Raw genomic sequence first — 16605 nt, 5'->3', positions numbered from 1 at the left:
ATGAAGAATGTATGTATCCTATACCCTTATCACATACACCTATAACCACTCCTCACTGGGACAAAAAAAGACAAAAAAAACAAAAAAAACTTAAAACTCACATACTAGAGAAAAGTGGCGTCAGCCATGATATGCCCACCGGACCAGGCCTTAAGACCTAGAAGGAAGCCATTGAAGAGACATATTCTCGAGTAGCGCGGGCACCGAGAATGGCAGATGGATGAAGCATGTGAGCGGCAAATTGGAGTCACGGCCAGTGTGGACTGGAAAAGAATGGTTTAAAGGGATGTTCCTGGATCACAGATGGTTCCAAAATGGTACCATCAGGCGTGGATATTTCAAACTGGTTGGAGGGACACACGGTTCGTGGAACGGAGGGCGCGTTTGGAGAAGGGGAGGGAAAAAAAAAAACACCCCTCATGTCGTCGTGGGCCGTTCCACAAGAGTCGATTTCATAGATCGATGAACAGGGCGACGCGCCGCGCACGGAGTATGTCAGGGTCTTTTTTCTTTTCTTTAATTTCCGATGATGGTCAGCTTCGCACCATGGGTTAGTGTGACAGGCGCCTGGGTCAATCAGATCGCAAGGATCGAGGGTTCTCGTAACAGTCAAGATGATAATGAGTGGGAAAAGTTGAAGAGGAACGTCCATCGAGAAGGAGGCCATGTGATGTCAACTGTTCCTTTTTGGGGGAGTTTAATTGGCATTTCTCGTCCTATCTTGTGATACGTCGCTTTGAAACCAGCTGATCGGGAGCAAATTACTAGTAGTTCGAAACCAAATCTTTCCGCTTTGGCCATCGTCATGAAATTCCCAAAGACTCCGTTTAGGGTTGGACTTCTTTGACTTAATTAAGCAACTCGATTAACCGCCGCCAAAAAGTTTAACCTCCAAACTTGTCTCACTTTAAATCCTTCAGAATTATCAATCATTGGCTCTATCAACTGCCACATCCTCATGTTGCTACCCAACATGATGAGAAATGGGAATAAAAGAAACATGCATGAAATCACATAGTGGGGATTAAGCACAGATACATACAAGGGCTTGATTGAAATCGTGACACTCATTCATTATGTACAGGACAGATAGGGCATGACAACAACTCCCAGTCAGACCCTTCGCGTCGGAAATGCGATTGATTGGTATGCCCAGAATGGTCCGAGTTCAGCAAACACTGTCGGTGATACAAGTGTCGACAAGAAAAGACCACCGCGGGCCCGATCGGCATCTCATTGCCATTTTCTGGAGATTCCCGCATGCCATCTACTGACTCCACGTCCGCATGTCCGTCATGGAAGTGTGCCACCTGACCCGCCTCGGCCACTGCCGCCGCCTTGCCCTTCCCACGGGCGACCGCAGGGTCAAGTCGCCCTTCAATTTGTCGTGACACCCGGCGTTGATGTGCATCCGCCTGCCTCTGCTTCCAGGCCTCCCAGAATTCAGAGCCAACCCCAGGTCCCCATATGCGCTGCCGACAGACCTCACACACCTGGCCTCGCGGCCGCCATCCCCTTTGACGCAGTCGCGTTACTTCGTCCACATGCACAAATAGGTCCCGGTCCAGCATCCCGTTGGCCAGGGCCAGGAGTGACTTCTCATAAGTATAAGCCGAGAAGATGGAAGCCAGGACTGCACGGAGTTCAAGAAGCGAAGGAGACCAATGGGACGCACGAGTGAGGAATGCTCGCAGAATTCGGAGAAAAGCAACGTCGTTGCGTTCGGTCGAGGCTCCGCTGACCCGGACAGTGCTGGAGAGCAGCGCTGTGAACACCTGTTGTACCAATGTACGGACAGATGACATTAGTTGAGCCGCATTGCTCCCCATCCTCGAAGTCATTGGTGCCAGTTGGGTCAGTTTACTTTCCGCGTGCTCCTTCTGGATCAGGGCAAACACACTACTGGCAGTGCGGACGACAGCTTCAATAAGATCGAGCCAGAGGTTCTCATCGAACGAGAGAGGCTGGTCAACAGCATGTTTCTCAGTCCCATTCCTCTCGACAGTTCGCGGCTTCTTAGCTGTTTTCGTCTGGCCCTGACACAACCATGTACCAACACGCACATACTTGTTTAAAGATTCAACAAGATCATCAATCGCTTCTGCCGTGCTGGCGGAGTCTGGGGTCTCCTGTATACTTCGGAGAATACCAACGAGGCCCGACTCTAGTGTCTTAAGATGCGCAATGAGACGGTCCATAGCAGCTCTAATCTGGCCTTGTCTGGCCAGCAGAATGACAGCTGCATCCACTACCCCACTTTCCTCCATTGAAGGGAGCAGCTCCTCGAGCCGAACGTCGCCTACTCGCAGCTCATCAACGAAATCAGCGACATGTGAAGGGTTATACTTGCAAAGCAATTGCACGTAGCGCTCTACCATCCAATTCTCTACTGGCTTCGAAAGCCGCCGCTCAGCGCCGGGATGCGTCGTCGGGTCAACCACGACAGTCAAGTACTGGTACTGCTCGTAGGCATCGTTTTCCAGTGCTTCGAGGAACATTGCATGCGTTTCAGGAGCATAATCCTGCATTGTCTGAGCGGCCTTCTGGACATCTATCTCTGCTATCTGGCCAGCGCGGGTTTTAATCACTTCTATAACATCTCGCCTTTGCCTTTTCCCTAACCCGGAGCCGGCCCGCAGGCAATCCTGTAGGCAGGTAAAAAGCGCCTCTTGCCCACTGCGGTCTTCCAGATAGGTCAGTATTAACTCAGGAAATTGCTTCTCGGAGCGATAGGTTGACTTGAGAATCCGGAAGAAACGCGCTTCGTGAAAGAGCGGGATCATGCTCTGAATATCTGGAGGGTGATAGAAAGATAAGAGGTACTCCGCGCTGAGTTCGCAGTCCTCTGCCATATCTTGGTTTGGGTATCGGCACAACCGCTCCAAAACCTGGTGGAGTGTACTTCCAGAGAGTAGAATGTATTGAGGGTATTTAGGAAGGTTGCGAGCAAGGAACATGTCTAGGTAGATGGTATCAGATGGAGCGAAGGCTGACGGTGTCATGACCTGGAGCAGAATGCTGATTAAGTATTGGCGATTGATGGATATCCCTCTGAAAGGTGTCTCGTCTGGCTCTTGTTCGTTCAAAAAACTATCCTCGAATGCTTCATTGAGCATGCTCATGAAGCTGGGGGTATCGAATTTCAGGATAGCTTGCAAATCCGAGAACAACCCATTCGATTGGGTATGGGCCCCTGATTCTGGCCCAGACAGGTTCCCAGAGAACAGATATTCGTACAAGGCTGCCTTAGCCTGAGTAGCTTTGGCGTCATCCAGGTCATTCCCAGTAGGGTATACACGGCCCGTTAAGACAAAAGAGAGATATGGAAACATCTTCATCGCGTTCGTATATCGTTTAAGTTCCTCCACCGAGCCCCCGTTAACCCAAGTTCCTTGGGGTGGGACTAATGCTAAGAGTTCTTGCAGTGGCCCCACGTAATCTCCTACACAGCGATTCCAGACGTAAATGAATGCGTCATACAAGTTATAATGTTTACACAGTGTCGTCACTTGGTCAATATCCATGGTGGCCGTGTCAAGTAGACAGATGATCTCTTCCAATCGACTGGCAGTATGGTTCGTGGCAAAATGATTGATAAGCGCTTTAACGGCAGTAGGGGGGAGAGTGCGCACTGTTCCTTCAACTATGTATGATTCAAGGGCATCGAGGAAAACGCCTTGCGAGTCATGCTCTTCATACCAGTTGAATACCTCGTCCCAGAGGAAATCCTCATCATCCATAGAGACACAAGCCAAAATGGAGACCTCGGCCAATTCCTCAAGCTGTTGATTTCCCAGCCGCTCCGTGTTAGCTTCCTGGTTCCGACCAAAGGCATACTTCAGCGAGGCTGATACCATTTCCAGGAGTTTCTCTTGCACGATAGGCTGTCTCAGTGCATCTTCATCAGGCAATCCAATGGTGAGCTTTTCGCCGCTGCCTTTGTAGAAGGACGTTGCTAGGCGAATGGCCCCAATGAAGTCTCCAGCCTCCATGAGTGCAAGCAATCGGTCTGCCCAATTGGAGAGGGCTCCAACAAGTGCATCGCTATAGCCCAACAAGAATAGACGCCCTTTATAAGAGCGAAAGCTCATATAAAAAGCATCGGCTACCACGCCATGCATCGAGGTATCTTCTTCGTTGAACTGTTCGACCAGAGAATGAAGCTGGGAGGAGAACAAATCGGCATGGTATATATGTTTGTTAAGAAGATCAATGCTATCCGTTACACGCATAGAATGATCTTCAAGAATAAGTAATTGTTGCGTTATAGTCAGCACTGCCAGGACCGAGCGACTCAGCCATTGCACAGCAACAATCGCTTCTTCAGCCTTCCATCTGTTCCGCGCTTTAAACTCCAGGCTAGGTGGTTTGTCCCTGCTCGGTGATTCCTCTGCTTCAATCTCAGACACGTCTAGGATAGTCAATACATTTGACCAACAATAAACAAGTTTTGTTTTCGAAGTTTGCGCATCATTGCCCTTGAGCTTAATCGCTGGAAACCAGGCCAAGGCTCCAGTCATCGCGCCATGGGCGGCAACCTCTTTTGGGCGTGGCGCCTTATGTTGGGTCTGTGCTACAGGTGTGGTCGAGACAATAACTAGAAGATACGGAGTAAGCATTGCAACCAAGCCCAAAGAATCGGTTGGCTGCTCGACATTTCCGAGAGGGAGAGGTGAAAATGCAAGGACAGAGCTAGGCTTGCGCGGCCGGTTGCCGTGCGCTATATGTTGAGGATAACGACCTAAGATCCTTGTCGTCTTCACTGTCCGTCCCATCGCCCCCAAGCCTCGAGTCGCCAGATGTGAGAAAGCCATCCCTGACTTATCGGCGGATACGAGCGCAGTGCGCCTTGTACCAAGGAAGCCTACATGAATGACAGACGACCCGGGAACGTGGCCATCGGCAGTGTGAGTATCAACCTGGCTTTCGGAGAGAGGTGGTATTTGAAGAAAAGGCCGCGCCGGTCTCACAATCTCCCATGTAAATATATCACCCGAAACATGCCCCCCGGCAACCGTCGTGTGGTCCGCGGATAGTGCCAACGACGTGATTGCTCCACATTCGGTAGCTATATGAAGAAGTTAACGGAGATCAGAAAAATAAGGCGCGGCAGGCTTCCAACATACCCTTAGTCCCTTGTCCAATGATCGCTTTGAGACTTTGCTGATAGTCAAACACCAGAATGATTCCCTTGGACGTTCCAATCACTATGGCAGTGGAGACCGCCAAACATGTGGGATAACCAAAATTACGTTTGCCGACCTCCGAAAATGCCTGGCCAGTTATCTTTCTTAACTTAGTCCACCGCACAACATCCCAAGGACCTAAGGGCGTCTCAGCATCAGAATCCACGGTACCCGGAGTGAGGCGGCTCGTAAGCGATGACTTTCGGGAGTGAATGTGAGCGAAGAATGGCGAGGACGGTCGAGCCCCGCTCAAAGACGGAGACGAAAGGCGGGACTGAAAGCGGAGATCGAAGGGACGATGCGACGGACTTGGACTGGCACGAGATGAGCCTCGAAGGGCCAAAGCATTGCTACTTTGCGACGACAAAAGAGAATCCTATAGCGATCAGCGGAGAGCACAACTGAAAATAATAGTCACAACACACATGCAGAGAAGGAGTATCGTCTGGTGTGGAAGCTGTCTCATCGACACTTCCGGGAGTACCAAGTTGTCTGATACGGGGAGACAATGGTGCATTGCCCGTACCGGCGTCAAGTTGGGAGTTCCTTGTATCGAACGACTGGTTTGGGCTGGTTACATCGGGGAGATCCTCTTCAACGTATGCCATTGAGCTCTCCCCATACCCCTCAGCTGACACCCCATCGACAGAGACGCCGTTACTCTTTGGCTGAACATCTCCCTCGTCCTCTTCCCCCAAGTCGAGCTCATCCTCTCGTGCCCGGTCATCACTGCCCTCAATCATGGAGCTCATCAGCAAAATGTTCGAATGACCATCGCTTCGACACTATCGCAGGGGGAAACGGTCACGGAATCAAGGTTAAGAGCGGCGCCGATACGTTCTGGTCGATGACTGTCTGACACCCTCAGGTCACAAAGCTTCAGTGGACGACTGGCCGAGTGCGGGCCGATAGATGGGATACCTTGGGTGCGGAAAACAAAACGGAGGAGCGGTTGCCGACAATCCGACTGGTTGGCAGGAAAATATTCCTGGTGGACGACTGAGTCAGGATCGAGATGCAATTAACTGACAAGGTGTTGTGTAAACCGAGCAAGAGTACCCACGAGCTCGGCTTTGTCGCAAGTCGGAGAAGGTGAAGATCATCGACGGGAGGTAATGAGGAGAGCTGGAGGCTGTGAGTCCCTTCCGGCCTCAGGTCAACATTGGTTGGTTTTGCTTGGCTTCCGGGGGAGGCGGTGCCCCACAAAGCCACGAGTGGCTCTCAAGTACATGGTACATAACAAGAACAACTCATCCTTTCTTGCTTGTCGGTCATAATACTGTCATTGTTGACACATTATATAGGGATGCTAGGGATTTGTTCCAAGCGGCTCCTCCTTACCCTCGCACAATTCTTATGCTCCTATAGGATATCCAGCCCCTCTTCATCTGCCGCAGTCTGGGCATTCTGATCACACCTAAGTCATCAGTCAAAATGCTATGAGCGGTGTATGCAAAGTAGTTGTGTTGTAAGACAGCAAACATAAACAGCTTGCAGAACAACAATGACTAAGGATGGTATCCCGACGGTCCACCACAATATTTTAAGTGTAAAACTATAAATTATTATAGATGGGGCTTTTGGCTAGTCTTTTAGACAGTACATATCACTCATTCAATGTTAAGAAGTTATCGCATTCCCTGATATGCATTTATCAATCGAGCTTCTGACCTACATTGATGGACTTCTTTCCAGGTGACTACACTTATTAGTATGAATCGTATTACCATGATCTAGTCATATTTTACACTCCATCCAGGGGATCCTCAGCAGTTTGTTCGGGTGTGTTACCAATGTTAGCATGTGACAAGCGTGCCTTAAGGTGCCTTAGTCCAACTACTATTCAAATCACCCGCAGACCCCGAGTTACATCGACTGGACCAGGTCAACTCTTTCATCTCATATCCTTGTCTCGTCTTCGGCATAGTGCTCCCCTGTCCCGTTCTTGTAGTGACACTAACCTTTCTGAAGAGTTAATTAACCTTTGTCTATATTGTTCCCATCCCATCTCTCTATAGCGCTTCTCACAAGGCAAGTCACAAGGCATTGATTGGCCACATGCTATACATTCATTCTTCAGCACTGCATGATTTGATCATTTGGTAGCATTCAGCCCTCATCCTAGTGCAGACGAAAATTCAGGAATATAAATAATCAAAATTTCTTTACTATAAATACACCGAAAGAAGGGATGATAATATTCTTGCAGTCTAACACCCAGATATGATACCCTTACAATACTACTAGTAGTAGCCCTTCATATATAATATAAACATGCCTTCCAACAAACATCCCATCCTCTCCTACATACTTCCTCTCCTCCTCGCCCTCTCCGCCATTCCAATCGTCCAATGCGACCCATCAACCTGCAATGGCCAATCCACATTCTGCACCCGCAAGTACTCCAACATCACCCAACTGGGCGCCCACGACAGTCCCTTCGTCGGCCCCCTCCCACAGCATAATCAAAACCTGGAGGTAACAGAACAACTTGACCTGGGGATCCGCTTCCTGCAGGGTCAAACCCATAAAGCCCTTGACAAAGCCAACACCATCCAACTATGTCATACATCCTGTCTTCTCGAGGACGCGGGAACCCTAGAGTCCTTCCTGGGCACGGTCAAGACCTGGCTGGACAGCCATCCCGATGAGGTGGTAACCCTGCTGCTTACAAATGGCGATGGCTTCCCCGTGACGCGGTTCGATGAGGTATTCGCCAGTGCCGGGATTAAGGATTATGCATTCGTACCGAGCTCGTCGCCGGATGTGCTGGCCTTAGATTCGTGGCCGACGTTGGGGGATCTGATTAGTACGGGGAAGCGACTTGTGGTATTTTTGGGTAAGTACACGTGTTTTTCCCTTTATTTTTCTTCCGAATACGAATTAGGTAGTATCTGGGAGTGGATGTCTTGGGTCGTACCTATATAGTGGATATAAAATCTCCACTATTTGTCAGAGACTTTTTCCTTTGGCCTTGTTCCGATAGGGGTGTGTATATTGAGCATACTGCTTCTAGATTACGGCGCCGACACTAAACCCGTTCCGTATATATTGGACGAATTCGGTTACTTTTTCGAGACGCCCTACGATGTGACGGATGCCTCGTTCCCGAATTGCAGTATCGATCGGCCCTCAGGCGCATCGGCTGACGGGCGCATGTATATCGTCAATCATTTCTTAGATGTCAATGTGCTGGGGGTCCTGGTGCCCGACCGGATCCGTGCGCCCAAGACCAATGCTGTCTCGGGCAATGGGAGCATCGGGGCACAGTCCGACTTGTGTCGGTCCATGTATAAACGGCTGCCTAATGTGGTCCTTGTGGATTTTGTAGATCAGGGTGAGGTTATGAAAGCTCAAAACACGCTGAACGGGGTTTAGATTAGTTGTATACAATTCTCTTGGGATCAATGCCTTACTACTATTACTACTGTAGTCATGTATCATGTTCATTAGCTAGAAGACATCTGCTTTGTATAAGTTCAAGTCCTCTTAACATCATCATCATCATCATCATCATCATCATAGTAAATCAACTATACACCCCAATGCCTCGGCTTCTTATGGATATACACATCATAGCTTGTATATATATATACATGTTAGGTATCCCTTCCAATCTGCCATAGAATAGCCGAGAAAGAGTGACATTATTTTCTCCGTAAAAGTTCCAGGATTTTGTCAATGCTAATACTCTCATATGCGTGAGTATACTACGCCTTACTCATCCAATTCGACTTGCATTTCACGTTCTGTGGCATTGTTAAAACTTATTAGACACTGAACGCTGCGAAATACTATACGTACCCCAAATCTTATTTGCTGATGCAACAATTACTTCTGCTTTAGCAAGCAGCTTTTTGGCATACCGTTCCGCTTCTGAGGGGTCGGCTTGGCTTCTCTGTGCTTTTCGTGGATTTACCTGGTGCAAGTTAGTAAATTTTCTGCTTCAGGGAGACGTTCATACTACCATCATTAATATGGGGACAAGATCCTTTGCATCGGCCTCTGCCAACGCCCTCAAGTTTCGGAACCCGTTGTCTCGAAGCAACCTAGCTGTCCAGCCTTTGACATAAGTGACTTGAGCCATTTCCAATAAATCAGCGCGAGCACCGGCTTCCAATCGATCCCGCATATGATCAAGGACTGCCGCAAGCATTCCCCAGCCCATGCGTTGGCAGAACTTGACCATACCAGCGGCAAACCCGTGGCACTGTTGGGCCAATGTCTGGACTGCCCCGCGAGGGGTCCGGTAGCGACTGGCGATCACCGATAGAGGAACCTCATTGCTCAAATCACGAAGCTGAAGCGCAGTGTAAGCACGGCGGTAGACGGCGGCCAGTTTGATCTGCTCTGGAGTGTCTTCTTTAAGAGATGCACCGCTTTGAACCCTGTGGCCTTATTAGTACGCTCTTGCGTCATGTTGAGATCAACATACATTCTGTTCACAAAGCCTGGTTGAACACCAATAAATTGCAAAGCACGCAGCCCGCTTTCGTCAAGATTGTCTAGCTGGTCTCGAAAGATGGGCCAATCGACTTGTGTGGTCGTCGCTACCTGGAGAGGGGTGAACATGTAGAAGACATGCATGTCACCATCCATCACAAAAGCCTGTAACGCTCTGTTTAGCTCTTCGTAAACAAAAAGACCATCCTCGGGTGTGAATGCAGATGCAACGACAGCTTGGCCAAGTTGTGTCGCAACATATGATTCGTCGTCGTTCTGATGCAGAAGATCTTCGCTGACCAATTCTTGGAGAGCAGAGTTCATAATGTTGTACGCTATCTTTTTGTCCATGGTCCGGTAAAGAAGGGTACATTTCACGTATTCCTTGATCGCTTCAATACCAGAGACGAGACCTGTAGCTATAGCTTCCAAAATCGCTCTAGACAGGTATGAGCCCATGACTAGTTATCGTTCGTTTTGGTCATCTACCTTTTGAGACCACGCTTCTCTGGCGCTAGACAGCTCTCGATTGCTGGCATATCAGCTTCCAGCAGATCACAGACTGCCTGTAGTTCGGACTTTCCACAAATGAGGTAGGTCTCGCCTGCCTCATCCTTTCCCTTGCGACCAGCTCGCCCACACATTTGACGCCTTCGACGGTTAGCTCGAGGTTTTTTGGAAATGTGCAAGGGAATGTCCCTACAGCATTGCCGGTCCCACCAAGTCACGTCCCATACGAGCACCATTGATAATGACTCTCCTGGCAGGAAGATTGACTCCGGCCGCAAGACTGCAAGTGGCTACGAGAATTTTCAAAACACCTTGATCATAAGCCTGCGCTATGAATTCACGTTCTTCTGTTGTCATGCCCGCATCTAGAGCAAAGTCAGTTCATATCAATGAGAGGCGGTAGCTTACATGGATCACTCACGGTGGAAGCCTACGCCTCTGACCAGCGTATTCTCGAGGACAGGATCAAGGCCACTAGGAAGGCTTCGTAGTTCAGCGAGCAGGTCCAATCGTCTGCTTAGTTCCTCTGGATCTACTGCGGCTGGTATTGGCATGGCTTCACTAATAATAGAGGCATGAAGTTGGCAAGCCTGTCTGCTACCGCAGAAAACCAATGCACCATATCCTGCAGCAGCCGTATCGATCGATAAAGCTACCATCGCATTTGTGGTTGGATTTGCAAATTCTCGAAACGCTGGGGGCTGGATTATGCGATGGGGAGGCATAGTGTCCGTAAGGGATACGGTGGACATTGATGCCAATCTTGTGATCGTCTGTAATAGCTGTCTTGAGGTTGCTGCGGGATAAATCGCGTTCTCATATACGAGATAGTCATCAATCGGAATAGGCCGATATGTTGAGATATAGTAGTTTGCGTTCATCCACTCTGCAAGTAATTCAGTGTTCTGGTGGTTTGTCAGCCTGCTTTCTTAGTGTCGACATTGGTGACAAAGAATAGCCATACCGACAGAGTGGCGCTCATGCCAATTATCTGGATATCTTGCTGCAGTAGAAGTATCTTGGTGACCATCAGCTCCAGAAGATACCCGCGATTTTCATCATCAAGCATATGTAGCTCGTCCAGGACAACTACGCCCAGATCTCCGATATTGCATTCTTCGATAGCAGTGTTGATCAATGAGTTGGCCTAATATATGCTCGTTAGACTTTTCCCTGCATATAACTGTATGCAACGCTGACAGACCTTCTCTATCGTGCAAACCGCAATATCCGTATCGGCCCAGGTAGCGGTTGTCCTGCTACCTCCGAAAAAACCAGTGACGCGGATCGACTTTTGTAGCTTCTTCCAACGTTGATGATATGGCTTCGCGCCAGCTGCTTGATCGTCGATGTTGTCAATCCGTTTTTCAACATCCTGAACAATGCGTCTAAGCCATTTCAGCTTTTCCTGTACTAGTGCGACGTACGGAAGAACCAAAATGGCTTTACGTGAAGGATTCTCGATGATACGTTTCAGCATCAGCACGTCGGCTACGAGAGACTTTCCTCCCCCCGTAGGGGCTGTATAGACCAGATGCTTTTCACCTTCAAGCAGACCCGGGGCAAGCAAACATGAAGCCTGCCATGGATAGATGCTCTTGACACCGACAGAAGCAAAATTAGTTACTAGTGCCGGTGACAATCCATATCGGGGATTTTTCAAGAATAGACAAGGGTCATAGACATAGTCTTCACTGGTAGCTGTTGCCGGCTTTCTTTCTGGGATAATTGCCGCTACAGGACGGATCTCACTGGCAGTTAGACGACTCCTAGGAGGGGCCACAGAAGGCCGGACAAAATCGACTGGACGAGAACTCAAGTGGCTGGTGGAGGTAGGGTGACTTAGAACGGAAATTTTATGAGCATTGTCCGGGTTATGATCTGGAAGTCGTTTTTGTCCCGCTAAGGGAGCTACATCATGATTTTGCTGACGAGCAACATCAATGGTGGTCTGGAAGCCATGGAACTGAAATGGCTGATCGGACCGCGCTGACATGCCTGGGGCATATATCACCTGAAAACCTGGTGTGATGGTAAACAAGCTCCCATGAATATGCCCAATACAGATGACAGCGCCAGTGACAAGGTAGGGCAGATCGGGGGGATGCTGTCTGGAAGTGGTTTATTTATATCCTTAAATACCAATAGCGCGGGCTCTTGTTTTTCACCTTAGTACCTATAGTAGAAAGGAATTCTATGCTGGGTATTTATGGCCCGCCTCAAGAAGGCGATCTGAAAAAACTTTCCTGCTTTTCTATATAAGCAGGATGCTAGTAATAATAGGAAACTTAATACTCAGGTACTAGGTAACAATCACGATCAATGAAAGGCAGCAACGCGCAACGCGGGATACGTATTGCACCTAGCCCCAGCCGCCGGAGCCTGAGGCCGAAAATCTCGCCTGTCTCATCTCTGCCTTAGGCTCCAAGGCCGCCCGGAAATGCAGCAAATTCCCAGCGTTCCTGGCTCATCTCATCCACTAACCGGAGCCCTGGTGATCAGCAAGCCCATTGAGGGATGAGTCGCGGCAGCCGCCTAACCTAACAAAGGTTGGCCTGCTCTAGTCCAATAATTGACCCGGATAAGTTGTTCCCAACGCGGTAATCTAACTAACTGTCCACCATGTTTGAAGAGGGCTAATGAGAACCCACCGATTCCCACCCTTGGATCCAGTAAGGTGGACGGCCGCCCTCAAGCACAGACATACTCCGTAATCCATTCGCCATGCCTTCTATTTTCCGTGTCCTCTGAAGATTAAATAAAATATATATTACGGAAAAGTGTGTGAATAACTAATAATTCCATTTAACATCCGAAACAAAAAAAAACTTGCATATATAGACTGTTAGATATCATTGGTTTTGGTCATATCCTTTTTTTCTTATATTCATCTGTCTTCCTCTGTCGCTTTTGTTCGGGTTGAGAGGTTGAAAGGGTCGTTTATACCCTGCACAATGCGTTGCTAATAATCACCTGATGATACCGTTTTCCCACTACTGACTAATTTGCCCTGGTTGTTATGCTCCGCAAGCATGTGCACGAGTGGCTTGCGGTGCTCCGTACCTCTAGTTATGGACATCCCCCTTGACGCTGGATATCTTCTTTACATTGTCCCCTCACTTCTTACTCGCTAGTTCCCCGAGGTACACAAATATAGAAGGATCTGGATAAATTATTCTTCTTTATTTTTTTTATGCTCAAGTATTCCAAGAAAAGAAAAGAAGAGAAAAAAGAAAAAAGAAAGGAAAGTGGAACTTTATGTTACCACATACGGGTGAGTCGGGCGAGAGGCCATCCAGAACGATGGATGCCAGAAGAGGAAGGGAAAAAAAAAAAAAAAAAACCTCATCCGTGGTCCACTTAGATGTGACCACCACGGCCGAAACGAAGTAACAACTTGAACCTTTTACTAAGGTCCTACTGGGTAATACTCTTACTCCGTACGGAACACTTCATTGTATTATTATTTTTATTATTATGCTCGCACGACCCATAGGCATAATCAAATCCGTCTTTCACTGCCAAAATAAGCAGGAGAGAAATGGCTGAAAGAAAAATATATTCTCTGGTCTTTCCTCGGAAACAATTAAGCTCCTATCACTTCTGCTTGAGAAGATAAGCACGATCCTCATGCCGACATATTTTTATGTTTTAAGCCTAGCGAGCAAAGTTTTAGGACTTAATGTAACTGGGTTGATTGTCGGATGACGAGAGATACTTCGACCCTGGACAGTAAGCGATGATACATATTCTTTGGTACAATCATACTCACAGCCTAGCATTGACCATCGTGAACCCTGTCATGGTTAAGAGTAATAGATTCAATCATTCACTGCTAGATGTAAGGCTGCACTTAATCAAACTCAGGAGGACACGCGGCGTCAAGGCTTCATTTTAGTCGAAAATGCAACAGGCGCTAGACCACGACTGATACTACTAATATTATCGACACACCCTCCAATTTTGCCCTTACCCGAGACGGACATTTTGTTTCGGTCGTGTGGCAGATTAGCCGTAGGTTGTAATGTGGCAACGCAAAGGCGAGGACAATCAACGCGCAACAAATCATCGACCGTGGAGAATTATTCTCTTGTTGCGGTGAATGTCATTGGCCCGAGTCAATGGTGGTATATGATCCAACAAGTACCTAAGGTACGTTGGTCGCTCGACCGGTTTTGAGTTAATGTCTACGACCAGAGCGACCAGAGCGCACTGGATCGGGGGTAATACGATTAAGATTATATTAATGGATTGTCGACTGTTGACCCAATTGATACGCGGATTGTCTTTGTGGATAAGACCGTTGGATTGCATACGGAGTAATGAAGAGAAGGATACTAGCCAAGACAAAAGTCGAGCCAGGAAAGGTCCGCCCTCGCGGGGCAGACCCCAGTAAGAATTCGATACCCTACATAATCATAAATGACGCTAAGGGCTTTCCTCCGTGGCTACCGGAATGTGTTATCATCATCTCAACCTTACTGCAATGGCCCCCCCCTTTCGGTCGAACGAAACAATATTGATTTTGTTTTACCTCCTGTCAGTGCCGGCACGCCATTATGCTTAACAGGTTATCTCATTGTCGTGGCAGATCAGCTGTAGTCTACATAAAGAACCCCATGTTTGAGGATCTACTGTGTAGCTGCTAATCACCGCTAACCGCCTAGCCTGCAGGTAATGGAACCATGGGACCTGCACCATGCTCCCTTTCCCTATGGTCGTTTTTGAACCGAGTTTTCGGTCGTCGACCTAAGTAGTAGCCAGAACCTTACCATTTTCAGAGATACGTATCCATCCATGCCCTCCTTCTCTGATCGCTCGGTTGTACAAACCACTTTGCAAAAAACGCCCCTCCACATCCCTCCCTCTCGTAAAATATCATTCTGGGTGCTATCGATTTAGTTGTTTGCTGAGGGTTCTTGTTACCGTCACTTAACTGACAACCAAGGAGAAAATAGGTCCGACAAACTTTGACCCAAAGGCCGTGCTCATACCAATGAGTAAGTAGTTATCTAGTATAATTGCCTAACTTGTCCTAGTAGTTAGTTCCCAAGAGTAAGTCACTGTGCGAACCAGCATCACTCCGTGCTCTGACCCGGCGTCAATTATCGGATGATATCATCCCCTCCCGGAAAAGAGATCAAGTTGGTTGTTCTGCAAATTCTGAGACGTGGGCAGATTTCCAAAAAGAAAATGACCTGCAGTAATAATGCGGTATCACCCATTCGTATAGTACCCCTACTTTGAACTTACCGTCTGCCTTCTGGGAATTTATCCCCGGTAAGATAGGAGTATCATGGATCCAGACAATTTAGTATCATCTTAGTGCGCCGTAATAATATTAGTTCGTAATTATATGGGCATGAGAGTCAGCCTACTGCCTCTCCTCCGCTTCAAGATTTGCTGCGCCTGCTTTTCCCTCGATAGACTTGGCATTTGGGATTTTCCAGATCCGCGCATGCGCTGCCCTACGTGACAACATTCCTGCCACAGATTGTGTGTTCAATGTCCATACCCTCTTTCCTTATTGCCTTGTTTTATTTTTATTTGATCATTCGTATCCTCCAGTCTCCATTTTCGGGGGGAAAAAAAGCCTACCATTTCTCGTTGATAGTGTACAAACTCGGGAATACATCGATGAATGAACAACGGAAATGCTAGTCTGGTTTAGGCCCTCTTTTATATTTAAACATAGAAATTTCTCCTCTCGTCCTTTATACAATTTTTTTTTTTTTTTTTTGTTCTTCTCTCTCTTGTTCTTTTCGTCTGCCCCTTTAAGACACTCTCCACGAGTCCTCCTGGTTTTATCCCATTCTCGTCCTAATTGATCCTTTCCATGGCCCCTCCCGGGTATCAACATCATTCTTCATATCGGGTCACTCGGCCCACACAATCCCTTTCTAACAAGACCAGCGACAAGCATCCGTGATATTGCTAAAATGTATTCCCGCTAAACCCAGTAACCACGTAGATCACCCAGCGGGCCACAACGCCGCATTAATAGAGTAAGGGGAACAAAGTAATGGCTATACTATAGGCACTATCACCCACCCCAAGAAAAAAAAAAAGGAAAAAGAAAAAAACCTTTAGCGGCGCGGGAAGGCTAGCCAAAGCACCGGGACACTGGACCATGTATTAAACCATAAAACGAAAGGGAAAGGAGAGTAATCGCGATTTTCTCTGGTTCTTGGTGGATGGAGGATCCGTCATATTAACATATCGGGACTAGGGGCGAGGACGTGGACTGGTCGGGATCCTGGACGGCTTTCCTGATTCTTCTTGTCTCTTTCTCTTCCCTCTTCTTTACCCTCTCTTTCTCTGGGCTTGTCGCGTTTCCCATTCTTGTCCCACTTCTTCCTCTGCTTGTTTCCTTCCTCCCGATTCTACTTATGCTAGTCTACCATCTTCCGTTATTCTCTTCTCCCTTCCCTGTGCCTATATCATTTCGGCCCTGGTCAAACCTTCT

General features: G+C 48.0%; 3 protein-coding genes across 3 annotated transcripts; 1 reads left to right on the top strand and 2 right to left on the bottom strand.

Moving 5' to 3' along the window:
* Positions 1 to 838: 838 nt before the first annotated feature.
* On the bottom strand, positions 839 to 6273 carry BDV27DRAFT_107357 (CORVET complex membrane-binding subunit VPS8). Its single transcript, XM_032064434.1, has 3 exons — positions 5612 to 6273; positions 5127 to 5562; positions 839 to 5068 (listed from the first exon to the last, which is right to left on the bottom strand). The coding sequence occupies exons 1-3, from the start codon at positions 5936 to 5938 to the stop codon at positions 1068 to 1070; spliced, it is 4764 nt and encodes a 1587-aa protein (XP_031928175.1). The 5' UTR covers positions 5939 to 6273; the 3' UTR covers positions 839 to 1067.
* A 1187-nt stretch (positions 6274 to 7460) lies between these two features.
* BDV27DRAFT_171829 (uncharacterized protein) lies at positions 7461 to 8564 on the top strand (the record flags this gene model as incomplete). The annotated part of the gene is made up of 2 exons (XM_032075704.1): positions 7461 to 8025; positions 8203 to 8564. The coding sequence occupies 2 exons, from the start codon at positions 7461 to 7463 to the stop codon at positions 8562 to 8564; spliced, it is 927 nt and encodes a 308-aa protein (XP_031928174.1).
* Positions 8565 to 8903: 339 nt separating this feature from the next.
* On the bottom strand, positions 8904 to 12135 carry BDV27DRAFT_157200 (DEAD/DEAH box helicase; the record flags this gene model as incomplete). Its single annotated transcript, XM_032072460.1, has 9 exons — positions 8904 to 8935; positions 8991 to 9105; positions 9154 to 9574; positions 9622 to 10068; positions 10119 to 10280; positions 10333 to 10504; positions 10561 to 11044; positions 11104 to 11286; positions 11344 to 12135. 9 exons carry the CDS (start codon positions 12133 to 12135, stop codon positions 8904 to 8906), a joined length of 2808 nt encoding a protein of 935 aa, XP_031928173.1.
* Between the last annotated feature and the right edge of the window lie 4470 nt (positions 12136 to 16605).

Source organism: Aspergillus caelatus, assembly GCF_009193585.1.
Source record: "Aspergillus caelatus strain CBS 763.97 unplaced genomic scaffold BDV27scaffold_75, whole genome shotgun sequence".
In the NCBI taxonomy this organism is placed as follows: Eukaryota; Fungi; Ascomycota; class Eurotiomycetes; order Eurotiales; family Aspergillaceae; genus Aspergillus; species Aspergillus caelatus.
This window is presented reverse-complemented; position numbering and strand designations above follow the sequence as displayed.

What these genes read in the sequence shown, in the direction of transcription:
- BDV27DRAFT_107357 (XM_032064434.1), bottom strand. Translation starts at nt 5,938, where the DNA reads ATGAGCTCCATGATTGAGGGCAGTGATGACCGGGCACGAGAGGATGAG. An exon ending in ACGATACTCCTTCTCTGCAT is followed by an intron (nt 5,563 to 5,611) that starts GTGTGTTGTGAC and finishes TGATCGCTATAG; the next exon opens with GATTCTCTTTTGTCGTCGCA. An exon ending in CATTGGACAAGGGACTAAGG is followed by an intron (nt 5,069 to 5,126) that starts GTATGTTGGAAG and finishes TTCTTCATATAG; the next exon opens with CTACCGAATGTGGAGCAATC.